The 23,841-nt window shown below is 36.2% G+C and overlaps 1 protein-coding gene across 2 annotated transcripts in view; it reads right to left on the bottom strand.

Annotated features, from left to right (window-relative positions):
• Nucleotides 1-1,442: 1,442 nt before the first annotated feature.
• Nucleotides 1,443-23,841, bottom strand: part of ric1 (RIC1 homolog, RAB6A GEF complex partner 1) — a 38,063-nt gene continuing 15,664 nt past the window's right edge. Inside the window, exons 3-26 of one of the 2 annotated variants that reach the window (XM_065243607.2) lie at nt 21,744-21,823; nt 20,849-20,956; nt 20,470-20,612; nt 19,218-19,354; nt 18,973-19,064; nt 18,768-18,856; nt 17,166-17,310; nt 17,013-17,061; nt 16,759-16,899; nt 16,479-16,676; nt 16,356-16,394; nt 16,112-16,222; nt 15,942-16,031; nt 15,693-15,853; nt 15,430-15,571; nt 11,804-11,920; nt 10,978-11,700; nt 10,559-10,717; nt 10,326-10,462; nt 9,373-9,668; nt 4,084-4,284; nt 3,825-4,002; nt 3,552-3,740; nt 1,443-3,472 (exon numbers count right to left, since the gene is read on the bottom strand). In XM_065243607.2, coding sequence (XP_065099679.1) covers nt 3,187-3,472; nt 3,552-3,740; nt 3,825-4,002; nt 4,084-4,284; nt 9,373-9,668; nt 10,326-10,462; nt 10,559-10,717; nt 10,978-11,700; nt 11,804-11,920; nt 15,430-15,571; nt 15,693-15,853; nt 15,942-16,031; nt 16,112-16,222; nt 16,356-16,394; nt 16,479-16,676; nt 16,759-16,899; nt 17,013-17,061; nt 17,166-17,310; nt 18,768-18,856; nt 18,973-19,064; nt 19,218-19,354; nt 20,470-20,612; nt 20,849-20,956; nt 21,744-21,823 — 4,011 coding nt within the window. In that variant the 3' untranslated portion in view covers nt 1,443-3,186. The remainder of the gene's footprint in view (nt 3,473-3,551; nt 3,741-3,824; nt 4,003-4,083; nt 4,285-9,372; nt 9,669-10,325; nt 10,463-10,558; nt 10,718-10,977; nt 11,701-11,803; nt 11,921-15,429; nt 15,572-15,692; nt 15,854-15,941; nt 16,032-16,111; nt 16,223-16,355; nt 16,395-16,478; nt 16,677-16,758; nt 16,900-17,012; nt 17,062-17,165; nt 17,311-18,767; nt 18,857-18,972; nt 19,065-19,217; nt 19,355-20,469; nt 20,613-20,848; nt 20,957-21,743; nt 21,824-23,841) is intronic. The other variant, XM_065243608.2, reaches the window with a different exon arrangement.

The following is a 23,841-nucleotide window of genomic DNA, read 5'->3' as shown; positions in this document are numbered from 1 at the left end:
TCATATTTTTTGTTCATAATAAAAAATAATCCAAATTAAACACAAACCTGATAAAAAAATCATAATCCTGATTATAATTTTTTGTAACAATTATGATCCATCTATATTTTTTGTTGTAAAAGTCATAATCCCAATAAAAAAATCATAATCCCAAAAAAAATCATAATCCTACGGAAGAGGATTAGGGCCACTGGTGAAAAAAATATTTGAATTCTGACTTTAATCTCAGAATTCTGACTTTAATTTCTGAGATTAAAGTCAGAATTCTGAGATTAAAGTCAGAATTCAAATATTTGTTTCACCAGTGGCCCTAATCCTCTTCCGTATAATCCCAATAAAAACACAATCCCGATAAAAATATCATAATCCTGATTATTCTTTTTTTTGTTAAAATTACTTTTTGAGCTCTTTAAAAAATAGTTTGAGCCAGTTACACTCTTTATTTATCTGTAACTTTCATGGATTCACAGACTGCAAAATCATTTTTTGAGGGGTGTAACAGAAAAGTAATGTAAATAAAACTGTAACTTATTACTCTTGGCTGGGAAATTATGAGTAAAGTAACTTGAAAGGAGTAACTAGTGAGTAGTATATTACATACTTTCATAACTAACCCAACACTGCTCTCAAGTTTCTTTGTTCTTCTGAACATGAAGATATTTTGAGCAATGTTTGTCCCCAAATAGTTTTGGAGCACCATAGTGTTGAAGACAATGGTGCTCCTGATTCTTGCTTAATTACACAAAAGATCATTGTGTTCAGCAGAACAAAGAAATCTATTCATGTTTGGAACAAGAGAAGATGATGACAGAATGTTCATGTTTTGGGTGAACAAGCTCTTTAAAAGTGCAGTGGAGAAACTTTAGGCAAACAAAATACACAGCAGAAAAGATGTTTAAAAAATAATTTATTGTTCTTTATGTACAGGAAAATATAGAAAATGAGTAGAAACAGTATAGTACAGCAAACTCTCTGTACACGGCCTTGAGAAGAAACTCCAGAGCCACAAAATCTTTCCAGATTACTGAAGATATTAAACTTTACAGATGAAGAAAAAGCCAACATCTCTCTCACACGGCCAATTCAACTTACACTTGACTTTAGGAGAAAATTAAATGATTTAAAAAACAAACTTGAGAAGAGCGTCACTGTTATCATCAGAACTGTCAAAAATATATCAGACAAGAATAATATAATAGGGGATTTTGTACCATGCTGTATATAGAACATCAACGAACACACACACGCACGCACGCACGCACACACACACAAACGCACGCACACACACACACACGCACGCACGCACGCACGCACGCACGCACGCACGCACGCACGCACGCACGCACGCACGCACGCACGCACGCACGCACGCACGCACACACACACACACACACACACACACACACACACACACACACGCACAAACGCACGCACAAACGCACGCACAAACGCACACACACACACACACACACACACACACACACACACACACACACAAACGCAGGTCTTTGGTTTGTGTAGGACACCATCACAACTTCCCTGCATGTGCTTTGTGTTTCTCATATAAACAGAAGAAACACATTTGATCTCTACGCCTCAAACACAGAAATACTGAAACGAGGAAAGAAAGATCTGCTCTGTTTTAATGGTTTTTACCACTGGTCAGACTGGGAGATTAAACCAAACCAGCAATGTTAGTTGATCTTGACTGGTTTGCTCGAGTTATTTTAGGGGGAAATATAAAACATTCAGATAAAAGATGCATCTCAATAAAGCCGTTCATAAGCTGCTAAATACTGAGACAAAAGCCTAGAATGCATCATAATAATAATAATAATTCAACTCTAATAATACAAAGTGTTTTTCTGACATGATTTGGTCCATCTGAATTTGATTACAGATCTGCTGATCTCAGAAACACTGAAGAATCATTATAATACTGAACTTCTTTAAAGAAACAACATCCAGAAGCTTCTCATCAATAAATCAGAACAACATCAGATCCAGCGATGATAAACGGCACACAAACCACATGCTTTTAATAAATCTCAACTGGAAAAAATACCAACCGATAAATAATAAAAAAGCTTCAGGTTTATTCAGCATCCTTCTGTGTCCGTGACGGTAGTTATTTTTGGATATTAATTACGGATATGAAACCGATTATATGATGTATTAACTGTGACAGGGATGTAATAAAAGCTCTGAACTTTTAATGGGTTGATTTAATAAATATGTTGTATGCCAAAATCCACAGGAAAGTATTTTACTATCAATAGCATGACAGAATTTCTGTAATATGAACTTAATTCAGATTAAAACGACAAACATAAAAACCTGTGTCAGTCTGAAAATACACTAATAGACAATGATGGGAAGAATAAAATGATCAAGACCTCTGATATGAAGCGTGAATGACTTTAAAGTCTGACTGACATCTCGCTCTGTTTATCTCTTCATAAAAACATTTCACAAAATACATCTCATCATATAAGGGCTTTGTGTCTAATAAAACCTCGGGTTATAGGAATCAAACCTGGTAGATGAGGGCTGACATTTCACAAATTACATTAAAACCTGAAGCCATAATTCCGAGTAAGCGACCGACCGAAGAGAAGAGAAAAGAATAAAATTCAATATTATGCTAATAAATAGCTTATATGATTTCCATTGATCTCTGCAGTCATGTTTACCTACAAACACACAACAGAAAGCCAAGGGGTGTGGATTTGGTGCAAGCTGTGTGCACATGTGTGTGTGTGTGTGTGTGTGTGTCTGTGTGCATGTGTGTGTCTGTGTGCATGTGTGTGTCTGTGTGCATCTGCATGTGCATTTGTGTATGTGTCGGGCCGCACCTAATTCTCATTAGAGGTGAGAAAAAGAACAAGAAAACATGAGACTACCGGATCAAAACAACACACACACACACACACACACACACACACACACACACACACACACACACACACACACACAGATCTCAAAGCAGTCACACAATTGTAACATGGTCATAGAGCAGCACAAATTCAGACTGACACACACACACACACACACACACACACACACTTCTGTTTTCTGACACAGGCTGGTTTTCATCTGGTCCATGATAGCCATCGAGTGTCTCCACATACAGCTGGTCTCAGATCAGTTCACCTGTGAATTCACAGATTTGTGTCTCTCTCAGGGTCATGATAAGGTGCAGTCATATGTGCCCTCCTCCAGCGTCTCCTCTTCCTCAGTCTCCTCAGATGTGTCCTCCAGCGGCCGGCTGTTTACTCCAGGAGATCCCTCCAGAGGAAGCGCGCATGCGGCGGGACCGCGGGGATCCTCGGCTCGGGGCAGCAGAGGAGGCTCCGATAGTTTGGATGCTCCGGTAGCCTGGAACGCTTCTGGCGGCACCTGCTCCACGGGAACCTCCATCAACTTTGTCAGCTGAGGACGAATGAGGTTCAGAAACGGCTTGTATCCCAGACTAGAGATAGAGAGAGAACTTGTTATATAACTGCAGCTGAATTCAGACATCAGACACGATCTGATCCAGTGATACTGACCAATCAGATGAAGCCCACTGGTCGACAGCTGTCAGACCCACTCGGATGCTCTGTACCGTTTCGGGAGAGACCTCCGGAATGTCCAAAAACCCCATGACCTGCTTAATGACGCTGACATCACGCAAGATCAGACCAATCACCACACACCACTCTAAACACCCCGCCTCCATGAACACATGCAGGAGATACCTGAAACACACACACACAATCATTGTGTCTGAGCCGTTACAAACACACACGTACATGCTGTTTACAAAAACCTTCATGATGTACCTCAGCTGGACCTGAGACTTGTGAGGTCCTTTATTGGCCAGCTCCATGGAGATATGCTCCAGCTCTGATTGGCTGAGGCTAAGGGTTGAGAAGTTCTCATCTACCATCGTCCAATCACCATCCACCACAGAACTGGTCTCAGTAAGGTCTGTGGCCGAACCGATGCTACACTCTTCTCCTGAAGACATACGCAAATAGCAGACATGAGACACAAATAATGACACAGACAGACAGGTACAGACAGATTTTACAAACGCACCTTTGTTAATGAGAGGAGAAAGAAAAGCGTCCTGTGTCTGTGGTCCTCCCTGTGAGGAGGCGGAGTCAAGATCTTTTGTCGCTGCCCCCAGACCATCCAGCCAGTTGTGATTGGCTGTGGTGACCTGAGGGGGCGTGGTGTCCATGTCACTGTTCAACAAACTGTCTGCCGACTGGGACTTCAGCAATCGAGAGCTTAACACTATGATAGGAGAAAAATAAAAATCCCAATTATTTGGTAAAAATCATAATCCATCCATTTTTTGTTGTAAAAATCATAACAATAAAATACCAGTAAAAAACATAAATCCTAATTTTTTTTTGTAAAAATCATAAAAATATATTTTTTAATTCTAATATTATAAATCGTAATCCACATTTTTAAAGGGAAAAAAAAATCGTATTCATACAAAAAACACGTAATCCCTAATTTTTTAAAGGTAAAAATCGTAATGATTATTATTTTTAGGTAAAAAAAAATCGGCTAAATCCCTATTTATTTTAAAGGTATAAAAATTCCTATCATTTGGGTAAAAAAAAAAACCCGTAATCCCTAATTTTTTAAAGGTAAAAATCGTAATCACTATTATTTAGGTAAAAAAAAATCAATCATAATTATTTTTGTAAAACTCCATCAATTATTTTGTTGTAAAAATCATAATCCCGGTAAAAAAAGTCAATCCCAATATTTTTTTTGTAAAAATCGTAATCCCTATTTTTAAAAAGGAAAAAAAAATCGTAATCCTATAAAAAAATCATAATCCAATTATTTTTGTAAAAATCATAATCCATTTTTTTATTCTATTATTATAAATCGTAATCCATATTTTTAAAGGAAAAAAAAATCGTATTCATATAAAAACACACGTAATCCCTAATTTTTTAAAGGTAAAAATTGTAATCATTATTTTTAGGTAAAAAAAATTGTCTAAATCCCTATTTATTTTAAAGGTATAAAAATTCCTATCATTTGGGTAACCCCCCCGTAATCCCTAATTTTTTAAAGGTAAAAATCGTAATCACTATTATTTGGGTAAAAAAAAAATCATAATCCCAATTATTTTTGTAAAACTCCATCAATTATTTTGTTGTAAAAATCATAATCCCGGTAAAAAAAGTAAATCCCATTTTTTTTTGTAAAAATCGTAATCCCTATTTTTAAAAAGGAAAAAAAAAATCGTAATCCTATAAAAAAATCATAATCCAATTATTTTTGTAAAAATCATAATCCATTTTTTTATTCTATTATTATAAATCGTAATCCATATTTTTAAAGGAAAAAAAATCGTATTCATATAAAAAACACACGTAATCCCTAATTTTTTAAAGGTAAAAATTGTAATCATCATTATTTTTAGGTAAAAAAAAAATTGTCTAAATCCCTATTTATTTTAAAGGTATAAAAATTCCTATCATTTGGGTAACCCCCCTCGTAATCCCTAATTTTTTAGAGGTAAAAATCGTAATCACTATTATTTGGGTAAAAAAAAATCATAATCCCAATTATTTTTGTAAAACTCCAATTATTTTGTTGTAAAAATCATAATCCCGGTAAAAAAAGTCAATCCCATTTTTTTTGTAAAAATTGTAATCCCTATTTTTAAAAAGGAAAAAAAAAATCGTAATCCTATAAAAAATCATAATCCAATTATTTTTGTAAAAATCATAATCCATTTTTTTATTCTATTATTATAAATCGTAATCCATATTTTTAAAGGAAAAAAAATCGTATTCATATAAAAAAACACACGTAATCCCTAATTTTTTAAAGGTAAAAATTGTAATCATCATTATTTTTAGGTTAAAAAAAATTGTCTAAATCCCTATTTATTTTAAAGGTATAAAAATTCCTATCATTTGGGTAACCCCCCCGTAATCCCTAATTTTTTAAAGGTAAAAATCGTAATCACTATTATTTGGGTAAAAAAAAATCATAATCCCAATTATTTTTGTAAAACTCCATCAATTATTTTGTTGTAAAAATCATAATCCCGGTAAAAAAAGTCAATCCCATTTTTTTTTGTAAAAATCGTAATCCCTATTTTTAAAAAGGAAAAAAAAATCGTAATCCTATAAAAAAATCATAATCCAATTATTTTTGTAAAAATCATAATCCATTTTTTAATTCTAATATTATAAATCGTAATCCACATTTTTAAAGGGAAAAAAAATCGTATTCATACAAAAAACACGTAATCCCTAATTTTTTAAAGGTAAAAATCGTAATGATTATTATTTTTAGGTAAAAAAAAATCGGCTAAATCCCTATTTATTTTAAAGGTATAAAAATTCCTATCATTTGGGTAAAAAAAAAAACCCGTAATCCCTAATTTTTTAAAGGTAAAAATCGTAATCACTATTATTTAGGTAAAAAAAAATCAATCATAATTATTTTTGTAAAACTCCATCAATTATTTTGTTGTAAAAATCATAATCCCGGTAAAAAAAGTCAATCCCAATATTTTTTTTGTAAAAATCGTAATCCCTATTTTTAAAAAGGAAAAAAAAATCGTAATCCTATAAAAAAATCATAATCCAATTATTTTTGTAAAAATCATAATCCATTTTTTTATTCTATTATTATAAATCGTAATCCATATTTTTAAAGGAAAAAAAAATCGTATTCATATAAAAACACACGTAATCCCTAATTTTTTAAAGGTAAAAATTGTAATCATTATTTTTAGGTAAAAAAAATTGTCTAAATCCCTATTTATTTTAAAGGTATAAAAATTCCTATCATTTGGGTAACCCCCCCGTAATCCCTAATTTTTTAAAGGTAAAAATCGTAATCACTATTATTTGGGTAAAAAAAAAATCATAATCCCAATTATTTTTGTAAAACTCCATCAATTATTTTGTTGTAAAAATCATAATCCCGGTAAAAAAAGTCAATCCCATTTTTTTTTGTAAAAATCGTAATCCCTATTTTTAAAAAGGAAAAAAAAAAATCGTAATCCTATAAAAAAATCATAATCCAATTATTTTTGTAAAAATCATAATCCATTTTTTTATTCTATTATTATAAATCGTAATCCATATTTTTAAAGGAAAAAAAATCGTATTCATATAAAAAAACACACGTAATCCCTAATTTTTTAAAGGTAAAAATTGTAATCATCATTATTTTTAGGTTAAAAAAAATTGTCTAAATCCCTATTTATTTTAAAGGTATAAAAATTCCTATCATTTGGGTAACCCCCCCGTAATCCCTAATTTTTTAAAGGTAAAAATCGTAATCACTATTATTTGGGTAAAAAAAAATCATAATCCCAATTATTTTTGTAAAACTCCATCAATTATTTTGTTGTAAAAATCATAATCCCGGTAAAAAAAGTCAATCCCATTTTTTTTTGTAAAAATCGTAATCCCTATTTTTAAAAAGGAAAAAAAAATCGTAATCCTATAAAAAAATCATAATCCAATTATTTTTGTAAAAATCATAATCCATTTTTTTATTCTATTATTATAAATCGTAATCCATATTTTTAAAGGAAAAAAAATCGTATTCATATAAAAAAACACACGTAATCCCTAATTTTTTAAAGGTAAAAATTGTAATCATCATTATTTTTAGGTAAAAAAAAATTGTCTAAATCCCTATTTATTTTAAAGGTATAAAAATTCCTATCATTTGGGTAACCCCCCCCCGTAATCCCTAATTTTTTAAAGGTAAAAATCGTAATCACTATTATTTGGGTAAAAAAAAATCATAATCCCAATTATTTTTGTAAAACTCCATCAATTATTTTGTTGTAAAAATCATAATCCCGGTAAAAAAAAGTCAAACCCATTTTTTTTTGTAAAAATCGTAATCCCTATTTTTAAAAAGGAAAAAAAAATCGTAATCCTATAAAAAAAATCATCCAATTATTTTTGTAAAAATCATAATCCATTTTTTGTTGTAAAAATCATAATCCCGGTAAAAAAATCAATCACATTTTTTTAAAAAAATTTTTAATTCTGTTATTATAAATCGTAATCCATATTTTTAAAGAAAAAAAAATCGTATCAATATAAAAAAACACGTAATCCCTAATTTTTTAAAGGTAAAAATCTTAATCACTATTATTTGGGTAAAAAAAAATCATAATCCCAATTATTTTAAAAATCGAAAACCCTATTGTTTGGGTAAAAAAATCGTAATCCCTATTATTTTTAGGTAAAAAAAATTCTAAATCCCTATATTTTTTTAAAGAAGTCATAATCCCCATTACTTGGGTAAAAAACATAATCCCTAATTTATTAAAGGTAAAAATCATAATCCCTATTATTTCGGTAAAAATTGTAATCCCTATTATTTTTTAGGACAAATAAATAAAACAATACAAGTCGTAATCCCATATATTTTAAAGGTAAAAATCATAATCTCTATCATTTGGGTTAAAAATATTTTAATCCCTATTATTTTTTTAGGTAAAAAATTGTAAAACCTTATTATTTGAAAAAAAAAAAACTTATCCAAAAACTTAATCCTCATTATTTTTGGGAAAATCTTACTCCCTATTATTTTGGTAAAAAGTAATCCTGATTATTTAGGTAAAAATTTTATCCCTATTATTTTAAAATCGTATGTTAAAATTGTAACTCAGATTATTTTTAGGTAAAAATTGTAATCTTATTATTTAAAAAATAAATGTAAAACAACCCCTGAAATCCCGATCATTTGGGCAAAAAATCGAGAAAGAGAGCGCAAGAGAGATGCAGCCATGCAGCTGCCTATGACGTGGTGAATTTATAAAACAAAACGAAATGACAGAAACTGAATGTGGCACACTAATGGATTTACATCAATTATCTTGTTTTTTCAATTAAAATGTGAAAAAAAATTGGATTGCAACGCCCTACAGGCCACTAGAGGCTCCAAAAGAGAGTCAATCCCCATAGACCGCCACGTTAAAATGTCCAACCTTAGAGCAGAAATTAATATGTTATAGCCTGATACAAAAAGTGTTTTTGGTCTATAGAGCTCATTTTCCCCTTCATGACAACTGTGAGGGGGTGAATTGTTTTGTATCTCATTTGTTTAAATTATATTAAGCCTTAAAGTTCTGCATGCTTAAGGGCTTGGCCACTTGAGTGACAGGTGAACTGTCACTGCTGTCACTACTGTTGAGCTTGGCGGGCGTGGTTTCAGCCACCTCAGCTTCACCCACATCCTGCTTCTTAACCAACATGGCGACAGCAGGCACAACTTACTATTGGCTTCAAAAAAGCTCTTCCCAACCCAATGGGTGATGTCACAGACACTACGTCCATATTTTTTACAGTCTATGGTAAAAACACGCACCTGGTCGGCAGCGCCCGTTCTTCAGCGGTGAACTAATGGAACATGCTGGAATGACTGGAAATGGCCACAGGAAGTCTTTGTGCAGGGACTTCAGGGCCGTGACAAAATCATCGATCCGTGCCACCCGCGTCCGCTCCCGACACAACCAGCCGATCAGCTCGAAGCCCAGCTGGGCGGAGAAAGAGCCCAGATCTCGCAGGCGCACCTGCTCCAACAGATGACGTGCGTGTCTCCATAACATCATATCGATGTACATATTCTCAGCTGAATCGCTGTCTTTACACCACTTGTCTCCACTGAGGACAACAAACACACACACACACACACACCAATCACAAACACACACTCATTAAAGAGGACTGAATGTGTTTATATATGCACTGCAAAAAATGAGAATTGTTTTTCTTATTTTTACTGAAATCAAGACAAAAATACTATCAAAAAATTCTTAAATGAAGATGCTTTTTCCTTGATGAACAAAACAACCCAAGAAAATAAATCTAGTTTTTAGACCGAAAATATCAAATTTAAGTGATTTTGTGCATAAAACAAGCAAAAAATTGAACATTTTTCTTAAACACTAAATTCAAGAAAAATTCTAGATTTTTTGCTTATCCCATTGGCAGATTTTTTTGCTTGTTTTATGCACAACATCACTTCAATTTGATATTTTTGGTCTAAAAACTAGATTTATTTTCTTGGGTTGTTTTGTTCATCAAGGAAAAAGCATCTTCATTTAAGAATTTTTAGATATTTTTACAGAAAACAAGACAAAAATACTAAGATTTTTTTTCTTGAAAATCATTTTTTGCAGTGTATATTTTGTTTTAACATTTTTTTTAAAAAAAAAGCAGTGTGACGATCAGGTGCATGAAAGCATCTTTAAAGTAAGTGTTTAATTTCTAAATGTGGAAGGTGTGTTTGTGTGTGTGTGGACAGCACATGTGTGTTACCCTTTACAGGATGGTCCAGATGGCATGCTGAAGGTCTTCTGCAGGTTAAACTTCCCGGCTGCGATGCTATCTGCAGACTGAGACAAACTGATACTGCGATTCCTAAAAAACTCAAAACCGCCCGTGGAGCTCGGCTCCTGCGTACAACCAAAAATAACACAGAGAGAAAATCAACATCTGAAACCTAATCATCAATTCTCTTAAGTTTTCTGACAGTATCTAGCATCTCTTACCTGTGTGGTCGGTGTGCTGGGCGGAGTCTCGCTCTCCCCTGAACCAATGGCTTTGAGGAATCGGATCATGTGACGACAGAGATCCCATTTTCCCTGTTCGAGGGCCGTGTTGAAGAGCAGAGTGGCGTGTTGACGGCTCACAGCTGGAACCTCCATATTCTGAAGGACATTTATCATCACAGATACAGAAAACAACATGATTTAAAGGGCCAGTACGCCATATCTAACTGCAAACTTTGAGGAATAAATGTCAATGATGTTGCATGTATTAAATCACCTCCAGCCTGATCACAATTACATTCACAAATCACTATTCTAGTTTAAGCATGAGAATTTTTTTAGCCAGACCACATCTTCAACAATCATCTGTTTGAATCACAGATCTTACAGATCTGAACCTGTCCTCCAGCAGACCTCACCTGAAGGATGATCAGATAGGAGGCAGCTGTGTCCAGGTCCTGGATCATCAGACATTCCTCAAACAGATCTTTAGGGTTCCCCACGGCAGCGAACAGGTAGTTCCATAACGCGTACTCCGTCTTCCGGGCGCAGTGGACGATGGTCTGCAGGAAGAGCGGGAACTCCGTCACAAATTTGGCCACAGTGGGCAGCAGCGGGTCGGGGATGGGATCTCTGGACGTGGCCTCTTCCTCCAGAACCACGTGGACCATGAGCTCCAGTACGTGAGGGAAGTACGGCAGAGACGCGCAGGACTGAGCCAACATCAGCGCATGCTCACCCAGGTTCCTCACTAGCAGCTGACGGAGGATGTGATGGAGGTAGATCTGAGACGTCCGCTCCACCGTGCAGAAGGGGAACAGAGACTCCAGGGGTTCGGTGGAGGAACCGTGGGCGCTGTCGAAGAGGATGGTTTCGTTCGAGGCACCCAGGATGAGAGCGTCCTCGAAGAGAACGGTGAGTGGGTAGATGTTGATGTGGAAGGGTAGCATGATCCTGCGCGACAGGAAGGAATGCTGCTTGCGGTGGTCACGGGGGAAGAGCGGAAGCCACACCTTCATCCCAGCCTCGCCGCACGACAGCCAGAGCGCCTCCGTCAGGTGACGTTTCTTTCGGTTGCTGCGACAGGTGGTCCACACGTTCTCCACGCACTGAGCCAGAACTACGGGTGCACAGAACGGAAGCTGCCACAAGAACAAGGTTTAGAAGTTAGGAATCGACCCAGACATGCTACGGTAAAACTAGACAGATGAAGAATTTACAGTAAATTGTGCATACAAAACGCACCAGCTTTGTCTGATTGCCTGGAGCATCTTTGTCTCGGACCTGTGGGCCGGATCGATCTCTCTGAAGCATTATTAGCTGACCAGCCAGATTCAATAAGATGCTCTCAGATGAACAGGCCTGAAACAGACAGAATCTGTGAAGAATCTGTACATAATCTGTAATCAAGCTGTATAAAAACTACACAGTAATCTGTGATACATCTATGATGAATTTGTACAAAATCTATTAAGAGTCTATGATAAATTCTGTAAATGACAAATTTATGATGAAGCTGCACAAAATTGTGATGAATCTGCCAAAAAAAAAAAAAAAAAAAAATTCGTAGGAATCTGGCGAATCTGCAAAAATCTGTAACTGGATCTGCACATAATCTGTAATGAATCTGCACATAATCAGTAATGAATCAGTAATGAATCTGCACATAATCTGTAATGAATCTGCACATAATCAGTAATGAATCAGTAATGAATCTGTACATAATCTGTAATGAATCACCACATAATCTGTAGTGAATCTGCACATAATCTGTAATGAATCTGCACATAATCTGCAATGAATCTGCACATAATCTGCAATGAATCTGTACATAATCTGTAATGAATCACCACATAATCTGTAGTGAATCTGCACATAATCTGCAATGAATCTGCACATAATCTGCAATGAATCTGCACATAATCTGTAATGAATCGCCACATAATCTGTAGTGAATCTGTAATGAATCTGCACATAATCTGTAATGAATCTGCACAGAAAGAGTCCTATCACTCCCCCGTTAAATACGGCGTACCTCAGGAATCAGTTCTAGGCCCTATCCTATTCTCGTTATATATGTTACCTCTAGGAGACATTATCAGGAAACATAACATAAGTTTTCACTGCTATGCGGATGATACCCAGCTTTACATCTCGTCACATCCTAGCGAAACCCACCAGTTTGTTAAGCTAACAGACTGCATTAGTGATATTAGGGACTGGATGGCACATAACTTTCTTATGCTAAACTCCAATAAGACTGAGATACTTATTATTGAACCAAATATAATATGTCAGATTACAAGTTGCCCATAGATGGCTGCACGGTGGTGCCATCTTCCACGGTTAAGAATTTAGGCGTAATGTTTGACAGCAATCTATCTTTCGATAGTCATATCTCAAACGTCTGCCGCACAGCATTCTTCCATCTCAGAAATATCTCAAAAATACGCCATATGCTGTCTGCATCAGATGCAGAAAAGCTTATCCATGCTTTTATGACCTCTAGAATAGACTATTGTAACTCGTTACTCGGGGGATGCAATGCAAATCAGGTAAACAAGCTACATCTGGTTCAAAACGCCGCCGCAAGAGTGCTTACTCGTATATAAAAGAACTACTATCAGAATACAATCCACCACGTAAACTGCGATCACAAAATTCTGGTTACTTAATTATCCCTAGAATATCAAAAGTGTCTAAAGGTGGTAGATCCTTTTCCTACTTAGCCCCCAAGCTCTGGAATGACTTACCAAATAATGTTCGAGTATCAGACGCAGTCGAGCAATTTAAATCTAAACTTAAGACATTCTTCTTTAACAAAGCATTCACATAGAATGTCCAGAAAATGTCTTTTTTTCCCGCAGTACTTATTTTGTCTAGAACAAAGCACTCACATACCTCATATGGGTAATTTACTCTTGCCGCAATAGTTAGCCTGTCTGGAACCGAGCTGAATTAAACCACTATAATGTATGACACTTGCATTACATGCGAACAGCCCCTACGCTAATAGAATTCTGTTTTTGTCTCCCTGTCTCGTCCTCGACCCCGAGGACAATGAGACAAACAGACCCAGTTCCTGTTGCTGTGAAGGTCATCGCACCACTGATCTACTGGCTGTCCTTCAAAGTGATGCCCAGCCCATGCGCGACCAACGACCACCGGCTGAACCAGTTTAATCCGCTTACCCGCTTCTTATCCCTACCATGTCTCTATATATATAAATATTAATCTCTCCCTAGGGTTTTTTGTCCTTCTAGGATTTTTTCCCATTGGGTTTTCTCCTAGGGGGTTTTTTAGTCCCAGGGAGAGTCAGCCAACTTTGGCTTAACTTAGCACTTTACTGTATACGTTACATTATTAATACGCTCGCTTACACGGTTTATCCTTAGCCGCTATATTCTACTTCTTATACTATGTGTTGATTCTCAGTGTTCTACTCTACATCTACTCATGTAAAGCTGCTTTGCAACAATTAACAAATTGTGAAAAGCGCTATATAAATAAAATTGAATTGAACTGAATTGACATAATCTGCAATGAATCTGCAATGTATCTGTACATAATCTGTAATGAATCACCACATAATCTGTAGTGAATCTGCACATAATCTGTAATGAATCTGCACATAATCTGCAATGAATCTGCACATAATCTGTAATGAATCGCCACATAATCTGCAATGAATCTGCACATAATCTGTAATGAATCTGCACATAATCTGTAATGAATCTGCACATAATCTGCAATGAATCGGCACATAATCTGCAATGAATCTGCACATAATCTGCAATGAATCTGCACATAATCTGTAATGAATCGCCACATTATATGTGATTTCATCTGCACATAATCTGTTAATTTATGATGAAGCTGCACAGAATTGTGATGAATCTGCAAAAAATCTGCAAGGAATTTGTGGCGAATCTGCACAAAATCTGCAATATATCTGTGACTGGATCTGCAAATAATCTGTAATGAATCAGTAATGAATCTGCACATAATCTGTAATGAATCTGCACATAATCTGCAATGAATCTGTAATGAATCTGCACATAATCTGTAATGAATCGCCACATAATCTGCAATGAATCTGCACATAATCTGTAATGAATCACCACATTATATGTGATTTCATCTGCACATAATCTGTTCATTTATGATGAAGCTGCACAGAATTGTGATGAATCTGCAAAAAATCTGCAAGGAATTTGTGGCGAATCTGCACAAAATCTGCAATATATCTGTGACTGGATCTGCAAATAATCTGTAATGAATCAGTAATGAATCTGCACATAATCTGTAATGAATCTGCACATAATCTGCAATGAATCTGTAATGAATCTGCACATAATCTGTAATGAATCGCCACAAAATCTGTAGTGAATCTGCACATAATCTGTATTGAATATCCACATTATCTGTGATCTAATCTGCACATAATCTGTTCATTTATGATGAAGCTGCACAGAATTGTGATGAATCTGCAAAAAATCTGCAAGGAATTTCCAGATTCTTGCAAGGAATTTGTGGCGAATCTGCATAGAATCTGTGATAAATCTGTGATTGGAACTGCACATGACCTGTAATGAATCTGTACTGAATCTACACATAATCTGTAATGAAATGGCACATAATCTGTATAATGAATCTGCACATAATATGTAATTTAATCTGCACATAATCTGTAATGAATTTGTGATGAACCTGCACATAATCTGTGATTTAATCTGCACAGAATCTTTGATAAATCTGTGAAGAGTCGGTACAGAAACTGTGATTAAATCATACAGTGTGTGTGTGTGTGTGTGTGTGTGTGTGTGTGTGTGTGTGTGTGTGTGTGTGTGTGTGTGTGTGTGTGTGTGTACCTGCTGCGGGGCTTTGAGTGAGATTCCAGTCTCTGTCCGTACTGATGTGAGAGTTACCGACACAACCAGACCAGGGTGAGGAATATACCGAGACATAGAGACCTCCTGCAACAGCTCAACACTGGCTGATGGGTTTGGACTGCTGAGAGAGATAGAGATAGAGAGAGAGCTCCTCTTTAACAGACTGACCCACATTGCATCTTAATGCTAGTGTGTGTGTGTGTATGTATGTGTGTGTGTGAGTTTGTGTGTTCGGGTGTCACCTGTCCTGCCTCCTCTCAACACTGTACAGACAGATGGAGCAATCAGCCCGGAACAGAATGACGATGTTGCGAAACACGTTGAGCAGCAGCGTATCAGCGTGAAGTTTTGTGACACTGGCAAATGCATTGTCTAGGTTTGATGACTTCAAATATAACCTCAACTAAAACAAGCAAACAACAAACAATCAGACAATAAATTAAATCAGACAATACTTTTAATCAGAGGATTAAACTGTTAAAGGATCTTACCTCTTCCTGACGGTCTATGAAATTGTAACAGGCAACAACGATGAAGTCGTTCCACCACGCAAGACCTCCTGTGACCGTCATATTCTGTTCCTGAAAACACACCAGACAGAGCTGTCATGACCACTTTAACTATATATCATTTAAAATCAAAGTGATGTGCAGACGTTTACCTGTGTAACATTACCAAACAGTTTCCATTTCCTGGTGAACAAGGAATAATGTGCAAATCCACGTCGACCAGCTACAGTAACACACTGACCGGACCAATCTATCGCTGCAAACTAAAACACACACAGAGAGTCAATTCACCTATTTTATGTCATAACCCGACTGATCTTACCAAATCTATATTGTTAACTATGATTAACATATGAAAATAAAAATCATCTGTTGTGTCAATGAGAGGGTTCTTACCCTAATGGGCCAGTTGGTCTCTAGATATGTGCTGTGAATCTGGAGACAGATCAAACATTACAGACATCAGTTCAGTGTTTCATCAGTCTGTAGAGAGATGCGTGTCTGAGAAGAGTCATGTACCTGAACCACCTGCCAGTGCTTATGGCCCAATAATGTGCTGAGACCCTGAGAGAGACAGGCGGGGGCGGCAGGACGGTGCCGGGGACTGCTGCTGTCCCGCTGAGAGCTCTTATCAGACCCGCTGTGAACTTGAGTCGGATCTCCACAGGTTAAATACAGACGATCTTCTCCGTGGAGAAGCACCTGTTCCTGATTACTCTAAAAGAGAGATGGAGATGAGATCAATAGATGTGTGTAATGAAGAGATATCTGAAGTATTTTCTCTGTCTCTTTCTCTTACTGTGCAGGGGTTGACCGTCAGCGCACTCTTAATAAACTGAAACTGCAGAATTCCGGCCTGTTGGAGTTCCTCTCCATCTGGAACGCCGGACACATCCGTGCTGTCAATCACCCACAGGTTGTATCCCTCCACACCCCAGCACTGTCAACACATAAACAATTACTTGAGAAACTGCTGTCTATCTCGCTCACACACACACACAATAAGTGTGAGTCCATGTTGACACTTCTTCGAAGAAAGCGGGCTGGACTCACCATGGAGCAGATCTTCAGAGGATCTTTCTTTGTACCATCAGAACGATAACTGCAGCAGAAGAGCATCACATCTTAATAATAGTGTACATGTCTAAGCCTCATTACAAGCATTTCAATGTCCAGTGTAAAGACAAATAATGCCAAATGACTCACGCGAAATCCTCTCCAAGTGTACAGATGAGATGAGCTCCAAAAACACTCCAGAGAGACAAACCACCACAGTCCCACGTCACCATAACAACACTACAGTCTGGAGCCCAGCGGATCATCTTTACTGGACCCGTTTTATTCCAGATATCTGACAATAGGAGCGTGAGAAAAAGATTGCAGTTGAGTAAATGTTCAATAATAATATAAGTCTTGGTCTACACAACTGAAATTGGGATTTGCATTAAATAGAAAAAATTTAAAACCGCTCAAATACTAAAAGTCAGTTCAAATGATGGACCGTAGTGGACGGCGCTCTAAAGTGTGGTTGCATTTTTCAAAATCAGAAATAAACACAGCTTAGCGTAATTATCGTGACAAACTATTATGTTGCCAGATTGCTGCCCCCAGCAACATTATGGTAGGAGTATGAAGGGGGTCGCGCCTAGGACAACTCGAGGTATCGTACACTGGAAGTGTACATCAAAATACAAAATATACATTAACAGCCAATGTTAATCCCTAACGATTTGGGACAAATATGATGTTATTTACAGTTTTTTACAGACACAAACTGTGGTCCTCGGACTAGTGGTCCGTGAGGGAACTGCAGGTGGTCCGTGTCAAGGCAAAATAAAATATATTTTTTTAAGAATATGTATATAAAGAATATGTATATAAGAATATTGATATAAATTTTAAGTTAGATTGTCAAGTTATTGTGTTATTACTAAAATAGGCCAGTGGCGCTCGGCCGTGACATTCAAGTTCAGTGCCGTACAAAATGGATCGGTGGATAGCAACAGGTTCTCTGAAAAGAAAAGAGGCAGAGGTTACCAATAATGAACAGATTGACAGTGAGTCGGAGGACCAGATGGACTCATATGGCTTTTCCTTTTAACAACTTGTTTTTATTTTGATATATTTTATTTTATTGATTGATATTTCGGTGTGCGACCCCCTTAAGTTTGACAGATCGATCACAACATTTATAGTGAAAGGGCTGCTTGCATTTTCTGTTGTTGATTCCCCATCATTTTGAGCAGCCTAGCAATATCCGGTTAAAAGTTTAGCAGCTACTAAAAGTTTTTATGTAGCCTCCTTTTTTGTGTTCAGCTGTAAGAAATGGCACAAAATAAGTATTTTTGATCTATAAAGGCTTGAAATACATTTCACCCGTTTGGAATCAAAACCAAAATTGTTAGGAATCGGATCCAATAAGCGAAATTGAATTTGAAATGGATAAATTTGAAACGATGCACAACCCTACTCATATCATGTGCTGTGCTGAGGTTTGATCATAAACTCCTGACAGGTAATCTTCAGATATTTTTCTGACTATGGTGACAACCCCCCCAAAAAAGCTATTATTATTATTATTATTATTAGATGTGTAACTGTGAGAAGAGCACATAACAATACCAGCATCATCCTGCAGGGGGCGTCAGTGAATCACAATGAGCTTATGTTTCTATCTATAAGTGATGAAAAGCTTTGTGTTTTTCCTGATTTGTTGGTTGATCGGATGTCACTTTCTGTGGTCTTTATGCGGTTTAATACAGTCAGATCTGTGAGGTATGATATGTTTTGTGTAAAGGTGCATCTTACCTGGATAATGTTTAGGGCTTAACTCCAGTTTATGAGAGAGCTGCATAGATCCGGTCGAGCTGTCAATCATGTACACCAACACAGAACCACTGCAACACATTTACAATCTTAAAATTCCTCCAGAATTCCTGGTTTTCCATGCCAGCGGGAAGTCTAATTAAAATGTACTCTATATAAACACAACACAAATCCTCCTCACACACACCTTGCACAACCAAACGCCATGAGTCTATATTTGTTATTGACAGCGACGCAGGTCCCATCAGAGACGTCTGCAGCCCAAACGCCCTGCAACTGCTGCAAAGAAACAAACAAACACAAGAATTCATATTTATAAAGTACAATAGAGCGACACACCTGTGATTCATCAGTCGCATTGTAATTGTGTTTAATATCTCTACTCAATAAGGATGAATGACTAAGTGTGCACTTTTTTAATGTTTCTCTTACATCTGTGGAGAGTTTGTTGGCTGTAGGTGTGATGAATCCGATCCGCCCATCATTAAAGACAACAGCGAATCCATCCAGAGTCACACAATATTCCAGATCACGAATATGAACGCCGTTCAAATCCAAACACGGCCCTCCTAAAACACAAACACACACACACACACATCGGGTCACATCATAGTCACAGTTAATTATGTTAAAGTGTTTTTGACAGATCTCAGATCAGACTACAAACTCAGTTTTGTTTAAACTGAAACCTCAGTGAGAGATCACACAAAATCTGCTCATGTTCAAACCTGACACACAACACAGCTGATATTTTACTGCAGGGGTCTTCAACTTTTCTTCTTTGAGAGACAGATTTTTAAATTGTAAATATGATGCGGGCCAAACGTTTACCCCTATATTATTTTTTTTACATTTACCTATTTTATATATTATTATTATTTTTATTAAACATCTTATAACTTTTTTGTTATAGGTCATATATTTAAAAAAATGCACTTTCAAAAAAGATCACCAGTTTTTTTCTTTACCGAAAACGCATATTTTATTTTTTTTATTTTAAAAACAATTGCAGTTTAACATTGCAAGAGCCAAATGTTAATAGTTCAACTATGAACATCGCACAAAAAAGTGCAAGTGTAAATAATCAACACAAGTATTTTTGTATAGCACTAACTCTTAAACTTTTGTTTATATCTGTTCAACTTTATTAATTGTTATATTTCAAGTATTCACAACATATAGTCAGTCTTCTCCTAATGACTAAAATTACACTTCATGTTTTCATTTTTAATATTTTAAAGATATATTGGCTAAACCGGCTTTCCATTGTACACTAAATTCAGACACGACTGTCAAGAGTTCGCCCCCTGGTGGCAGACATAATGAAATTCCAGTTTAATCGTAAATCTCTGAGAGAAGCTCATTCCAGCGCTCTCTCTTTTCGGTTTATTTGTCGTCATTTGTCATGTACAGTGGAAAGATAAAAGTAACCATGCTAATTTTAAAACAGACAAAGATGACGGGCAGGCCAGATAAAGAAGAATGGAGGGACTTATTTGGCTGGTAGGCCGCCAGTTGACTAGCCCTGCTTTACTGTAATTACTGTATACTGTAATTTAGGCTTTAGATATGAAGGGGTTTTAGATCACGAGAAAAACTAATTCATTCAATTGTGTTCAAACTCAGAAATCTAACAGCACAAACTGAAATAACATGAAAACTCTTGAAAGTCTTTCTGTCTGACCTCTGGATGACTGTAGGTCCAGAGAGAAGGGTACAGTACACAGGTTGACGGTTCGACGGCCGTTAGAAACACTGTCCCAATGTAGTATATGAAGATAGCCATCTGCTGTAGCCACTAACAGATCATCGGTCAGAGACTGAAGACTGAACACAAACACACATCAAACATTATTCATCAAACTTAAAGTGTTTCAGATCAGTTCAGCTGTGTGGCACATATAAGCGATGTGCAGATATCTTTCAAATGTGGAATAATCAGGATCCTGTCAGTCTATTAAGAGGATAAATATTGTGTCTAATATCACAGAAATGAAACAATGAAAACTAAAGTTATAGGATTCAGTATCTCATGTGCTGTGTTTAGTCAGTGATGTAACTACCAGCTGATCGGAGACTCCAGGTCAATCGGTCTCTTCATCTCAAGGGTCAAAGCTGGAGCGCACTGTTCTTCTTTATAGCCCGCGGTCACCTTAACACGAGTGCTGCCCCTAACACAGACACACACACACACACACACACACACACACACACACACACACACACACAGAGAATGTGGATTAAACGGGTCTCAACAAGACACATACTCAGTCCTGAAAAATGATATAGCTTGGAACATGAACACTGCAAAAAATGACTTTCTTCTTGTTTCTCAAGTCAAGATGCATTTTCTTGATGAGCAAAATGACATAAGAAAATAAGTCTAGATTTTATAAGACAAAAAATATTACATTTAAGTGAATTTGTGGATTAAACAAGCAAAAAAATCTTGAACTTTTTTCTTTAACACTTAATTCAAGAAAAATTCAAGAAAAATTTGCTTACCCCATTGGGAGATTTTTTGCTTGTTTTATCCACAAATTCACTTAAATTTTATAAATTTAGTCTAAAATCTGACTTATTTTCTTAGATCGTTTTGCTCATCAAGAAAAAACATCTTGATTTAGCAAAAAATTTGATATTTGTACTGAAAACAAGACAAAAATACAAAGTAAGAAAGTCATTTTTTGCAGTGAAGAGCAATTCTCAGAACCTATGTGTGTTTCTCTCGGTGTGTGTGTGTGTGTGTAACAAGCAGTAACAACGATGACATCACACAGATTTATATCTGCATGAGATTGTGTTCATATTGTTAGCACTGACCAATCAGTGTTTCCGAGGAAAACAATGAGAAGAATTAAATACAAACACAATGACATGACTGAGGAAGAGGAAATGATGCTGGGGCGTCTGACACTACTTAAGCTAAAAATGACAACAGGGTTAAAGGTCACTCACTTTGGATAAACGGGTTCATACAGGTACTTCTCATCCAAACTTCCAACGATGTCGAACAACAAAACGTAACCATTTGCAGCCTAGAGAGAGAGAGCGAGAGAGAGAGAGATAATGGTTATAGATGACAGCAGGTATCACTTTCTTCTGTAGGTTTAAGGTAACAAACACTGTTTAATTGATAGCAGACAGACACAAACTTTAACCTGCACACAATTCATTAAAATAAAGCTTCATTCATATGAATAAGTGTGTATCGTGTTAATAATTCAGACTGTTCATTATATCATTGATCACCATTGAGTGTCCAATGTGAGTGCTCAACCAAAAAACCATTTAACTTCTGACTGATGTGTAAATACACAACACAACACAACACAACACAAGTCATGATTTCTGCTCAGGGAAACACAAAAACCAAGAGATGTGGAGCAGAATGAAAAACCATCACCATGACAACAACATTGTGTTAAAAAGTGTGTGAGAAATCCATCATTATATAAAGACTCGTGTGACAAAGATGTCTCATCTTAATCTTGCCTACTACTCCAGATGAGACTCATTTATAATCCATCATTAAACAAAGAAACGTTAATATTCAGAAACAAACAAATGTACAGGAAATAAAGTACAGCGTAGGACCTGAAGCTAAATATCAACCTTTACATGATGATGCTTAAAAAATAATACTGAAACATGATATTGTTTTTGCGGTTTACTTTTAACATAAAAACAGAAGTAGCTCATTGTGTTGAGAATCAAATAAAAAAAAACACACACAGTATACAAATATTAATGCCTAACCTCCATATATGTAACAGTGAAAAGTGCAGGACTGCAAAAAAGACTTCAACATTTTAGGAGAAGAAAAACAGAAATAGAAAGAAAGTCGGAGAAGCGTGCAAGGTTTTCTACAGCTGAAATGAGACGGCAGCCAAACCTCAGTGATGACATCAGCAGACTCACAACCAAAATACAAAAAATAAATACATGAATGAAGTAAAAGATTTTTAATGACTGACTTCATCTCAGTTTCTATTTTTGTCGTAGAACGATGCAAAGATTCATTTACACGGGTCATGAACGACTTACAAACAAACACACAAACTAAAAAAAAATATCCATACTACATTCAAAAAAGAACAGATGAAGTGAACTTAATACTTTGATTCAATTATGATGATTCATTTGAACCAATTCACAGTGTAAAATAAAGAATTATAAGGGATCGGTAATTGATAAAGAAAATTAAAATATTTAAAGATCAAAGAGCACAATTCATCAACGGACTGTCGAAGAAACACACTCAATTCTATTCAAGGACTAAATGTGGGGACACATTTCAAGTGAGAGCAAGGTTACATCGCGTTACCTTTTAAGATACATTGTTTCAGTTCCCTTTCGAGGGAACTCGTGCTGCGTCACTGCGGTGACACTTTGGGGACGCCTCCAGGGCTAAGTGCGTCTTAATGTGTATATCAAATTCAACCGAAGGTGAGGCTTAACGAAAAAGACAGGGTGACGTGGGAGACAGGAAGTATATCGCTATCTGAAATATTGCCAAAGACGGCATTACAGGGACGCAGGAAGTATTGCAAGGGAGACGCAGCGTCTCGTTCCCTTCTCAGAGAACAACAGTTACATACGTAACCCGAGACGTTTTCATGTGTCAAACACAACTATATGCAAAAAAGCATTTTCGTATGAATCAACATTCACATACAGAAGATATAAGCATTTAAAGTGAACAGTTTAGCACGTGTGCTTAAAAAGTCTAGAATTTAATGATATTATCCTACACTGCACAGGGAATAATGTGTTTTTTCCCCAACAAAATTCTTGCATAAAATAGAGTCAAGCACTTTCAATGAACTGTATCTAAGCATGTATATTTTCAAAAACTTCCCAGGGCCTTGAATCCCCCCCCCCCAGATTCACAAACTTTCAAGGATTTCGATGACCCGTGCTAACCCTGTGAGAAATATACACATACACGTGGACAGTAACATAAGAAGTGTTATTAGACCTGCAGATCTGTACAAGTCTAAATTATTCACACACACGCGCACACACAGATCAACTCTCAGCGTCTCTTTAAACA

Source organism: Paramisgurnus dabryanus, chromosome 18 (assembly GCF_030506205.2).
Source record: "Paramisgurnus dabryanus chromosome 18, PD_genome_1.1, whole genome shotgun sequence".
Taxonomy (NCBI): domain Eukaryota; kingdom Metazoa; phylum Chordata; class Actinopteri; order Cypriniformes; family Cobitidae; genus Paramisgurnus; species Paramisgurnus dabryanus.
The sequence above is the reverse complement of the archived record's forward strand: the minus strand, read 5'-3'. Positions and strand labels throughout refer to the sequence as shown.